We start from the raw sequence: 13,031 nt of genomic DNA, 5'->3' as shown, positions 1-13,031 counted from the left end.
ATGTTATTCTAATAGGCCTGCCCTGTAAGTGACTTGATCTTTTTCTGTTACAACTTTTAGTGTACTTTATTCTGCATATTTCATGTTTTATCTACAGTATGTCATGGAAAGTCTTTTCTCATTCTGTCTACTTAGACTTTTTTGACCTCTTATAGCTGCAAGGGGATCTGTTGACCTAGGCATAGAAAAATTTCTAATATAACTTAACTGAAAATATTTTCTACTCCTTTGGTATTGTCATTCTAGGCCCTTAATTCTAAGGTTGGGTCTTTTTATGTCATTGCAAAGCTTTCCAATGTTCCCTTCATGGATGTTTGTAAATGTATCACTGAATTTTACTGAGTAGTATAATTCCTCTGCCTGTGGTGGTATTGTATTCCCCAAAATATTGTGCACCCTAATAAATTTATCTGGGGTCAGAGAACAGACAGCCACTAGATACAGAGGCTAGAAAATGGTGGCACTCACGCCTTTAATCCTAACATTCCAGAGGCAGAAGTCCATCTGTTCAAGGATACAGCCAAGCATGGTGACTCATGCCTTTAATCCCAGGGAGTGATGGTAGATAGCAGAAAGGTATATAAGGCGCGAGGACCAGAAACTAGCAGCATTTGGTCTGGTTAAGCATTTGGCCTGGTTAAGCATTCAGGCTTTTGTGCAGCAGTTCATCTGAGACCCATTCTGGATGAGGACTCAGAGGCCTCCATTCTGAGGAAACAAGACCAGCTGAGGATCCTGCCAGGTGAGGTTAGCTGTGGCTTGTTCTGCATCTCTGACCTTCCAACATTCAACCCAATAACTGGCCTCAGCTTTGATTTTATTAATAAGACTCTCTAAGATTCTTGCTACATCTGCCTGTCTTCCAGTCTTGTTACTCTATTTTCCACATGATCCATTCTATTGGTGAGAATTTTTATTGAGGTGTTATCTTTATTTTATTATTTTTAAATTAATGTGCATATGTGTGTGTCACTATCAGCCTGCACAGACAAAAGGCTTCAGATACCCATGAAGCTAGGGTGGGTGTGAGGTGCTTGGCTTGGGTGCTGAGAGCTGGATTTGTGTTCACTCCAACAGCAATATATGCTTCTAACTTCTTAGCCATCTTTCCATCTCTCCAATGTGTTTTTATTTACATTTTTATTGCATTTTTCATTTGCAGCATTATTTTAGCTTGTGTGTTTCTTCTAAAGTTTTTTGTTTGACTTTTTGACATTTTTATTTTGAGTTTTATTTCTGTTTAACTTTTTCATTTGTCCTTTTATTTATTGTTCTGTCATTCAATACATCCCAACAGCATCCTCCCTTCCCTCTACTGTGGAGAATCAGAGAGATTTCCTAGTGAGAACTTACTCAGAGTCTGAGAATCTGAGCTTGCTTTACCCAACAGGGCTGCATGAAGGGATGATTTGACCATGGGCATGGTTACCAGGTGTTTGGAAGGGGCTATACTTGGCTGTGCAGTGTGCTTTGATCTCGCAAGGGAGAGGTCTTTTGCTACACCCCTTGGCTTTGTTATAAAAAGCCCTTGAGAATAAACAGAAGAGACCATTGTGTATTGATCCAGGCCCTCCTGCAGCTATCCTGTGTTTCTGTCTCTCTTCTCGTCGAGTAGGTGTCTCTTCTATCTAATATTTTCTTAGCCCTCTCTCATAAGAACCCTTCAAAAGGTGGGAGCAGGCCTCTCACACTCTACTCCTTTCAGCTCTTCCCACCAACTCCTCCTCTCCCCCAGATCCACTGCTATTCTGTTTCCCTTCCAAAAATAACAGGCCTCCCAGGGATATCAACATAACATGGCATAACAAGATGCAATAAGACTGGGCACAAACCTCGCATCAAGGCTGGACAAGGCAGCCCAGTAGGGAGAAAAGGGTCCCAAGATCAGAGAAAAGAGCAGAGATGGTCCCACCCCCACAAAACACCAAAGTAACAGCCATAACATATATGCAGAGTTCCTTTCTCAGACCTATACAATCTTTGTGATTGTCACTTCAGTTTCTGTGAGCCTTTATGAGCCCTGCTTAATTGATTCTGTGGGCCTTTTTTTCTGGTGCCCTTGACCCCTCTGGTGCCTATAATCTTTGCCCTTCTGTAGCAAGAGGCTTTTCTGTGTCTCCCCTGGTCCTGCAGCCACTTATAAAATAATCATTCTAAGATTAATATTAATTATAATTGTTTGGCCTATGGCTCAGACTTATTACTAGCTACTCACAACTTAAATTAACTCATTTTTATTAATCTAGGTATTGCCATGTATCCATGGTGTTACCGGTCTGCTGGCATCTTGCTCCTTGGGTGGCTGGATGACATCTCTCTCGACTCTACCCTTCTTTTCTCCCGGTTTTCAGTTTGGCTTTCCCATCTAGCTTTATTTTGCCCTGCCATAGGCCAAAGCAGCTTTATTAATCAACCAATAAAAGCAACACATGTTCACAGCATACAGAAGGACTTCCCACATCTGTGGGACTTCTGTGGGACTCCCCGAGCTCAACTTAATGTTTGCCTGTTGGTCTCTTCATCTGCTCCCATCAGCTGCCAGAGAAGGCCTCTCTGATGATGATTGGGTTAGGCACTGATCCATGAGTATTGCAGAATACCATTAGGAATTATTTCATTGATTTTTTTCCAGTTGTGTTTGGTTCTACCTTAGGTTTATGGACCATCCAGCTATTGGTTCCTGGCCATCCAGACAGTAATGAGCATGGGCTCCCTCTCACATGGACCTCAGGTTAGACCAGTCACTGGTTGGTCACTCTCACAAGCTCTGGGTCACCATAGCCCCAGTACATTTTGCAGGAAGGACAGATTGTAGGTTGTAGGTTTTGTGGTTGGATTGGTGTCCCAGTCCCCCCACTGAAAATTTTTCCTGCTTTCAGAACATCGACAGTTCAGGCTCCAAATTCTCCATTACTAGGAGTCCTTGCTAGGGTTATCCACATAGGTTCCAGGGACTACGTTTCCATATCATCCCACAAATGCCCCCCCAAATCCAGGCATCTCTCCCTGTACTCTCCTTCAGTCCCTCCCTATCCAACTTGATCCCTCCCATTCCCACCCACCCCAAATCAACCCACAAAATCTATTCTCTTTCTCCTTCCCAGGGAGATCCATGCATTCCCCCTAGAACCCTCTGTTGTTTTTCCATCAACACAGTGGCTATGACTGAATCTACTTCTGTTTCAGCCAGTAATCGTGGCTTCACAGTTACTGGCTCACTTCTCAGGTAGAGACCTGGTGGGACTTTCATGTCACACCAGATCAGCTTCCTGCCATTGCCACCAAATGTAGTTATTAACTAAATCTCTATAGTACTATTTATCAATAAGACTCAGGAGTCAAAGGCTGGAGTGAAAAACCTACTAGCTCAGAGAAATTGAGGAGCAACTAGCTGACCTTCCCTCTTCACCCAGCATCTCAGAAAGAGAGCATCATTCCTCTCTGCCAAACCAAAATAGACCACCACACTCAAAGTCCCTCCCTCCTACATCCTGTGCTTCTCTCTATCCATCTTCCAGACTCCCTCTGACTCTTTATGATTTCTTTATGTCAACAAGTTTCTGGTTCTGCCTTCTGACCCAATGCTAATTTTATTGAATTAATGCAAATACAAACTCGGGGTTCACAATGTGATCAAATATCCTGCAACATTTCCCCCTTTTTGTCTAGATAAAAAGGAAATCTTTTAATTCTAACACAGTAAAACTATGCACAATAAGAACAACTATCAGGTAAGAATTACATTCACAATGTCCAGTTCATTTGTATTTGGCAAATTCAGGGCGAGTACTCTATTATCTCTCCTATCTTGATGAGTCTAAAGCTTTATACCTAAACCACTTCCTACCATAATTTGTATTACCAACCTAAAAACATCTATTTAGACTTTAAAACATTTTCTTAGATTAAAAACTTAAGCTTGTATGTTTCTCAACCTTATGTGCTTTATATTTTTGGGGAGTTTCTTTTCTGAATTTGGTAATAAGGAAAACTGTAAAACTACAATTATCTATTCTTCAGCCCCATCAGAAACCTGAGAACTATAAATATTACCTGAGTAACAGTAAGTGCAGAAAAAACAACTTCCAAAACTATAGAAAAGACAGAAACATTTGGCTGCCTGGACAGTCACCCAAGGTTCCTCTGCAACATTGGGGCCAACCATCTTCCACCTACAGACCTGGAATATCTGACAGACTTTTCTGTGAAGCAGGAATTTTGAAGGACTGGCCTACCTTGTCTTGGCAAAGTTTGGCAGTTGACCTCTTTTGTGTCCTGCTTGTCAAATTTGGACAGTATACTGTCAGCAGCCAAAGCAGGACAGTTTCTTGCCCAGTGACTAGCTTTGTCACATTTAAAATAAACTCCATTAGAGGTTCATCAATGCCCATTATCTTCTCTGTACAGAAGTACAGTTCTTAGAAATGCCTGCTACCCCAATGGTTCTGGACTGTAGCTGCTGCTCACCCTTCTGTGAGAGCCAAGCCTCATGCCCACAGGCATTTTCTGGGAGCCCAACCTACCCACCCTGGGAAGTTACTGGGCCTGCACTATGGCAGGCATTTCTACCTAGTCTTCTATCCCACTCAAGTGCTCAGCTGCACAGCAGGGCTTCTTAAAAGAGCTGTATCTCTGTACACTGAGAGCACCAGGCATGCCTGAGATACTGCAGTTGCTAGGAATCACCTCCAGCTTCATGTTTAGAACTTTTCTTAGCTTTCTCAAGCCCTATGTTTGGATATATGTACCTCCACACTGGATGTCAAACGCAGCAAGTCTTTCTTTGGACTGCCAGCTCCCAAATGACATGTAGACTTCTTATTAATTATGAAAGCTTAGCCTTAGCTTAGGCTTGTTTCCAACTAGCTCTTAAAACTTAAATTAACCAGTTTATATTAATTTATGTTCTGCCACATGGCTCATTACATCTCCTTAACACCATTCACTTGACTTCATTTATGTCTGGCTGGTGACTCTCCTGCCTCTCTTCTTTTCCAGAGTTTCTGTCTCTACCCAGAAATCCAGCCTATCCTCTCCTGCCAAGCTATTGGTCTTTCAGTACTTTATTAAACCAATCAGAAGGTGCCTTAGGCAGATGAGGTAAAACAGACACACATCTTCACACAGTGTATAAGAAGATTATCCCAACACTAAAGTTCTGCTTGAAACTTTAGATTTATATCCTAAATAGTCTCAGACTGGCATAATAGGTGATGGGGGTGATAAGATAGAAGTCAAGAGAAGGGGGCTGACTCTGAAAGTATTAAGTAAGCTTCAGGATCTGGCTTCATGTAGAACAGAGGCAGAATTATTAGATGTATCCTGGCTGTGTTTGAGAGTCCCAGGGCAATGTAGATGGACCATGCAGAGCTGTTTTTGTCTTCTTTAAGTTGCTTGAATATACATAATCTTTTATTAACTTTTTTGTTTAGAAATCCTTTGAGGTTGTTATAATTGGGTCTATTATTATGGGAGAGTTGAATTTTTTTAGAAAAGATATGTTGGATTTTTTAATTGTTTCTGTTTTTCTTGAGATTTGTGCCTTGGAGTAAGTTGATTGAGTAGAAATGTGGAGTCAGGGTTGATGGTCAAGCAGCACTTGCCTGTTGGTTCCAAAACCTAAGGGAAATGAGGAAGTATTGATAGTGGTAGAGTTTGGCAGCCCCTTAGGGATCAGCATCAGGAGACAGACAGACCAAGAAGCCTGATGTTGTTGTTTTGGAGCTCTCAGTGTTCTTACCTTTATGTGGTGGACAAGTGACAAGAAATTGGAAGCTGAGTAGTTGGGACTTGCGTGACCTTACTTATCAGCACTGGAGAATGGGCAGACCAGGAACTGTGTGTCACTGATAACCTTTTGAGAGTTATTTTATCTATCACAAGTTACTTTTCTTTTGCTGCTCTCAAAGCTGATTTCTTTGATTTTGACAATTTTATTGTATTTATATGATGATGGATAGATTTCTTTGTGGTTACCTGATTTAGAGGGCAGTCAGATCCTTGAATTTAAATGTCTAGTTTCCCCTTCCAAGTTGTTACATATTTAGGCATTTATTTATTTAAATAAGCTTCTTGCTAATTTTTTGTGTTTTTAAATTTCAAAAATACACATCTTTTTTTATAGTATCATATAAGTTTGGGGTACATTTTTATTTACTTTTTAATTACTTTTTTTTTTTTTTTTTGGTTTTTCGAGACAGGGTTTCTCTGTGTAGATTTGCGCCTTTCCTGGAACTCACTTGGTAGCCCAGGCTGGCCTTGAACTCACAGAGATCCGCCTGCCTCTGCCTCCCGAGTGCTGGGATTAAAGGCGTGCGCCACCACCGCCCGGCTTTTAATTACTTTTTAAATGGTTCTTCTGACAAAATAATTGCAAAAGGTATCTTTTAATTTTATTTTAAAATCTTAATCCTAGTTAAAGTCTATTGTTTGACTCCTCTAGTGATTTTTTTCATTTCAGTTATTGTAACTTTTATTTCTAAATTTCTTGTTTTGTTCCCCTTTATACTTCTACTTCTGTTGGTTTGTTTTATTCTGCTTTCATTTTCCCCGATGTTTGTTCCTTGTTCCTCTGTTTCTTTGTGTGTTTCATAATTTTGTGCTGGAATTGTTGTAGTACTTTCTTGTTGGTACCACCAGCTTTCAAATAATGACACGAAGACTTATTATTAATTACAAAAGCTTGGCCTTAGCTTAGGCTTGTTACTAACTAGTTCTTATAACTTAAATTAACCCATATTTTTAATCTATGTCCTTCCACGAGCTCATTACCTCATCAGTGTACTGCCCATCCTGCTTCCTCCACATCTGGCTGACGACTCTGCCTTTCTTCTTTCCAGAGTCCTAGCTGTCCCCAGAAGTCCTGCCTAACCTCTTCCTGCCTAAATATTGGCCATTAAACTCTTTATTAATGCAATTAGAAGGCACCTTATTCACACAGTATAAACAAATATTCTGCAACATGGCAACTTTTTTGCATCCTCTGGCATATATACACTGGCTTTGTAAAAGGAACAGACTTCCCAATCAATCCAACCAGTTCCTAAATGTTTTTAGGAGAATATGAAATCTCTAAGCCTTTGTACATAATATCACCAAGAGGTGTGGTGCATTATTTCTCTGTCTTCTGTTAGCAGCACATAATAACCTGCTGTTGACAGTATCTGAAATAATGGAAGTTCTCTAATTCTACAACACCAACTTTCTCAGTTTTTCATTGATTTCAGAAACATTCAGACATTGCTTCCAACATAAGACACCATTCTTTCTGAGACTCTTCAAAATAACCAGGATTCTGCAATTCTATATCCTCTCCTTATCTAGAGATATATAAAACCCAAGCTGTATGCTTTTCCCCAACCGTGCCTAGCTATGTGGATGTAGAAAGCCACCCCTACTGCTGTTACTCTGTTTTCTCAGCCATTCCTTAACATCCAAACTATCTTGATTTCATTTGAGATTCAAATGATTCAAGGAAAAAAACCAATTCTTTACTTAATCTTCTGAGAAGTCAGTGTGTTGGTTCTAGTATCCAGTCTAATATTTTCCTGCAAAGTAGAAAGCATGAATAAAGGTATTCTCTAGATACTTAGCTAAGCCATCTGAGTCTGAATATATATTCCACATAGATAAAATGACTCGTTTTGATGAAGTTACTTTTGACTTCACGGTTTCCTAGGGCTTCTACAACATTTTAACTGTATTCTGGAATTCTCACAAACGGATTTTGTTCTGCATTGTTGTTAAATTTGTGTTTACATAAAGGAACTAGAAATGGAAATTTTTATTCTATTGTCTTGGTGTTTTCAATTCCACAGCATGTTTTACATGTCAAATTGCTCTTTTTGATAGTATATAGAAAATAAATTGACTTTTGAATATTAACCACGTTCTAGGAAACTTACTATAACTAATTATTAGTTGCAGAAAGTTTTGTTGCTGCTACTGCTGAGACACTTGAATTTTCTCCATATATCAACATTTTGTATGCAAACAAGTGTATTTGTTTGTCTATCATTAGTTATCTAATCACATAAGTTTTGTCAGGCTGTCATAACAAAATGCAGCTATCTGGGAATAGTTATCACAAAAATATTTTCTTACAGCCATGAAGGCTGATGCCCAAAATGAAGCTACTACCAGAGTGAGCTCAACTTAGATCTTTTTCTTGGTTTATAAGTGGCAATTTTCTTGGTGTCTCTGCTATGTTCAACTCTATGCACCTGAAACTCTGGAGATTCTCTATGTTCTTATAATTTCTTCCCACAAACATCCTGATATACTATGAATTGTGGCCCACTTGTTGTCCAGCTATAACTTTATTTCACCTTTGAGGACACTATCCAAGTTATAGTCTCATTACGAAACATTGGAGATTTGATTGCTGTCTTAGTCACCGTTCTATTGCCGTGAAGAGACACCATGACTAAAGCTACTCTTATAAAAGGAACATTTAGTTGGGGGCTTTCTTACAGTTTTGGAAAGTAAGTCCATGCTCATCATGATGGAAAACAGACAAGCACGACAATGGATCAGAAGCTAAGAGCTACATCCTGATCCACAAGAAGCAGGGAGAGAGAGACTGAGACTGCTGTAGCATTTTGAAACCTCAAAGCCCACTCCCAGTGACACAATTCCTGAAACAGGGCCACATCTACTCCCTCATGGCTGCACCTCCTAATCTGTCCCTAAACAATTCTACTCTCTGGTGACAACATAAAAATTTTAAGTTATACAATTAGTCTGCAAAACATTTGTTTCCAGTTCTTATCTTATTGTATCATGTAGAACTTTTAGTACAAGCTTAAACAGATGTGTTAAAATATGACATTGTAGCATTGTTACTAATTACATCAGGAGAGCTTCAAGTTTCTTATAGAGAGGTCCCCAGAAATCCACATAGATACCTCCACTGTAGACTACTGGCAATGGTTGAGACAGTGCCTGAGCTGACCTGCTCTGGTGATCAGATGGCTGAACACCTTGGCTGTCATGATAGAACTCTCATCCAGTATCTGATGGAAGCGGATGCAGAGATCCACAGCCGAGCCCCAGGTGAAGCTCCAGCAGCACAATTGGCTCGAGAGAGGGGGGATTGTATGAGTGAGAGATGTTGAGACCATGGTTGGAGGAAGCACAGGGACAAATAGCCAAACTAGTGGAAGCGCTACTGTGAACCAATGGCGGAGGAACTCCCATGGAATTGGACAGGGACTTCTGGATAAGTGGGACAGCTGATTAGCTTGAACTGTTTAGGAGGCCCCCAGGCAGTGGAGCCAGGACCTGTCCTTGGTGCATGGACTGGCTTTTTGGAGCCTGGGGCCTATGCTGGGACACTTTGCTCAGCCTTGGTGTAGGGAGGAGGGGACTGGACCTGCCTTGGCTGAGTCTACCAAGCTGGGCTGACTCCCTTGCCTGGGAGGAGGTGGGAATGGGGGGTGGGTTGGGGGAGGGTTGGGGGTGGAAGGAGAGAGGATGGGGGAATCCGTGGCTGATATGTGAAATTAAGTTAATTATAAAATTATATATATATATATATATATATATATATATATATATATAATGCTAGTTATCTTATTTAAAATGCTAATTGTAAAATTGAGGTGTTCTCTTATGTTAACATACTGAAAGCTCTTTAATTTATTTTTATTACTGATGCTGAAGACCAAACAGAGGGTCTGATGAACTGGGCAGGTACATCTTTAACTTAGTTCTTCTCATTGGCTTTTCTGCTTAGACAATCTCCACAAACATTGATGCTGGTTTTAAAAATGAAGAGCATCCTTTTTCACATAGTTTTGGCTGACTTGTCCTTTTAACTTTTGTTTTTATCTGCTAATTGTGATTTTTTTTAATGTTCCTTTTCCTTGGGAAAATGAGAAAACTTTAAGCCCACAGCACCAACATTAGCCCAAACATCATCCTTACTTTCAATCTTATTCTTTTTAAATACATTTTCCTCACAGACCAAAAAAAGCATCTATGTTTACCAACTATAAGCTCCCAGTTAACTTACAATATGATCTCAGAGTATCTTTGGCACACCACCTTTGATATGGAATTGATTGCACAAAGATTTGACTCATATACTATATTGTGAATTTTTTAAAGAATGAAGTGATCTATTCCTATGCCTATCATGATACCAAAACATGTTCAAATATTTTGAATAAAAAATTAATCAAATAAATAAATATATACAGAGAGCTAGAGGAGTACATTTTAGAAAACTTTCTATTTTGGTGATTCATCTACTTTATATATTTAAAAATACCCCCATTAATAATTAACACAAGGCATTATTATGAAGGATCGATCAAACAGAGGTAATGAGTACTCAAAACTTGCCTATGCTTCATCTTCTAAGTTAGTTCTTTGTATTCAGAAATGTATTTTGTGTGGCCCAAAGAACTCCACAATGCCTGGCATTCTCAAGAAAATTTCAAGTTAGTGTATGTAGTGACGTTACTTACAGCTTCTTCATTATTATTATTATTACTTCCTTGTAGAATACATGTAAAATACTTATCAAGCTGAAGTTTGATGAGCACTTAATATGTTAATAAAGTGAAAAACAGAAAGCCAATATATTTTAAAAAGTAAAATTTGTCACTTTGTGGATAATCCAGATTCTATGTAGGGGGACAGAAGAATATTTGATAAGGTCAACATTAGATTAAAAGTTATTTAATAAATACAGTAAAGATTAAAACATTTTAAACACCATGAAACACACAATGATCATGTGAAATAAAATGTTATTAGAGATGGGAAGAAGGGATGATGTATAAAAAGCTTCTGCTATTTCCAGAACATCCACATGTCCCAGAATTTAAGAATTACTGGAGGGGCAAATATGTCGTATTTCAGGAAGATGCACCATGTATGGCAGACTACTAATATTATTGTTATAATAGTTAGAAAAAAAACTCATTGTTGGCCACAAAAAGTATGAAATCAGTATTCAAAACACTACAGGTGAAGGAGAAGAAAAATCAAAAAATGAATTTTTTCTTGTCTAGAAGTTTGCTTAAAGCATCTTTAACATCTTTGTTTCTCAGAGAGTAAATCAGAGGGTTCAGCATAGGTGTGACTAGGGAGTAGCACAAGGAAGCCAGTTTACTCAGTTCAGGAAATCTGTCAGGGGTGAGATACATGAAGAAAACAGCACCATAAAGCACACTCACAACACCCAGGTGGGAGCTACAAGTGGAGAAGGCTTTCTTCCTTCCCTCTGTGGAGTGTATCTTTAGAACAGTGGACACAATATACATATAAGAAACGACAATGACCAGGGCAGTTGGTAAGATAATGATGCCAGCTAGAGTAAAAGACACTATTTTGTGTATGGAAAGGTCAGAACAGGAGAGTCTCTGAAGGGGACGACTATCGCAGTAAAAGTGGTCAACAGCCCGAGAAGCACAAAAGGACAAAGTAAATGTCATGCTGGTCTGGAGAACAGAGCTGATGCAACCACAGAAATAACAGCCTGCCACCAGCTGAGCACAGAGACGTGTGGACATGTGAACAGAGTACAGGAGTGGGTTGCAGATGGCAATGAACCGGTCATAAGCCATGGCTGCCAGGAGAAATCCTTCAGCCACAATGAAGAGTGCAAAGAGAAAGATCTGGGCCACACAGCCTGCAAATGAGATGGACTTGCTCTCAGTCCAAAAGTTGCTCATAGCCTTCGGTGCAATAACAGACGAATAGAAGAGGTCGATGAAGGAGAGGTTGCCTAGGAAGAAATACATTGGTGTGTTGAGCCGGGGATCAGTCATAATAATGATCATCATCCCAATGTTTCCTAGAAGGATCATGGCATACACAAGCAGAAACAGCAGGAAGAGGAGGATATGGAGCTCAGGGCTGACCCTGAAGCCTACAAGGATGAAGTCAGTCACTCCTGAGTGATTGCTTGTTCCCCTGTCACCCATGGAGGAGACCTGATGAGAGGCACAAGGCAAAATGAACACTCTTAGCTTGACCTTCAGTGTTATAAATAGCTGCTAAAGTACAGGGGTTTACAATACTGTTCTATTATCATTTTTAATGTTAGCCTCATAGGAATACTGTGACAAGTTGAATTCAAACAAGTGATACAGAATTCCAAGTACTACATTTATTTCCAGTTCCCAAAGTGGCAGAATTAGGCCTTTACCCTGTGCATTTGGTGACTTTTGTGTTTTCATTATCACTGTTCTATATGTTTTTCTTCCTATTTACATACTGACTTCAATATTATGAAGTAATATTGAGATGAAAGTACCCATATTTTAAGAAGTGGCATTCAGGAAGAAGTTTAAGTGTTGTTTTAGAGATATTGTAGGCTTTAATATTTAAATTTGGAAAAGCTTGGAGTTTTAACTTAAGAGTTTCAGTAGATATCAAAAATGTGATTTATTTTTTTAATAGCTTGCACTATCCATTGTCCATTTGGGGTCCTAAAAATAAATAGTAGTTACAAATATATAACTAATTGTAGAAATGTTTAACACATATCCTATAATTTGTCTACCAGAAGAAAGACTAGTACATTTTTTAATGTTATTGGAAATTGATCTTAGCATCTCATCGGTCATCCATATGCACTCTACCAGGAAGGCCAATGCCTTCCCATTTTATTTGCATTTTGTATTGAGATCTTGCTAATTTCTTACTCTTCTCTTGAATCTGCTGTAGAGTCTAGAAAACCTTGTGCTTATCTTACCTCTGCCTCTTGATTTGTGTCTCCAGGCTCAACAAATATTTTAATTAAGATTTTTTTCCTGTATTTTGTGATTCCAAGATAAAAAGGGGTCTATAGCATATATACATAGTACTTTAGGATTTAAAATAGAAAAAATGATGCATAAATGTGATTATTTGCCTTTTTTATTTCCCTGTATACGAATAATGCTAGTTCATTTCTTAGAGACCTCAAGTAGATTTTTTATATTCTTCTATTAATAAAGCAATCTACCCCTTTTTTCAGTTTGGACTTTGCATTTTTTAGTTGGGTAATTAAAATTATTACAAAAATTAATGTAGCA

General features: G+C 39.0%; 1 protein-coding gene across 1 annotated transcript; it reads right to left on the bottom strand.

The window, feature by feature from the left end:
- Positions 1–10,994: 10,994 nt before the first annotated feature.
- Positions 10,995–12,001, bottom strand: LOC114683527 (olfactory receptor 9K2). The gene has a single exon (XM_028857855.2). It carries the CDS (start codon positions 11,934–11,936, stop codon positions 10,995–10,997), a length of 942 nt encoding a protein of 313 aa, XP_028713688.1. The 5' UTR covers positions 11,937–12,001.
- Between the last annotated feature and the right edge of the window lie 1,030 nt (positions 12,002–13,031).

This window comes from Peromyscus leucopus, chromosome 18, assembly GCF_004664715.2.
Source record: "Peromyscus leucopus breed LL Stock chromosome 18, UCI_PerLeu_2.1, whole genome shotgun sequence".
Lineage (NCBI taxonomy): Eukaryota > Metazoa > Chordata > Mammalia > Rodentia > Cricetidae > Peromyscus > Peromyscus leucopus.
The sequence above is the reverse complement of the archived record's forward strand: the minus strand, read 5'-3'. Positions and strand labels throughout refer to the sequence as shown.

What these genes read in the sequence shown, in the direction of transcription:
- LOC114683527 (XM_028857855.2), bottom strand. Translation starts at nt 11,936, where the DNA reads ATGGGTGACAGGGGAACAAGCAATCACTCAGGAGTGACTGACTTCATC.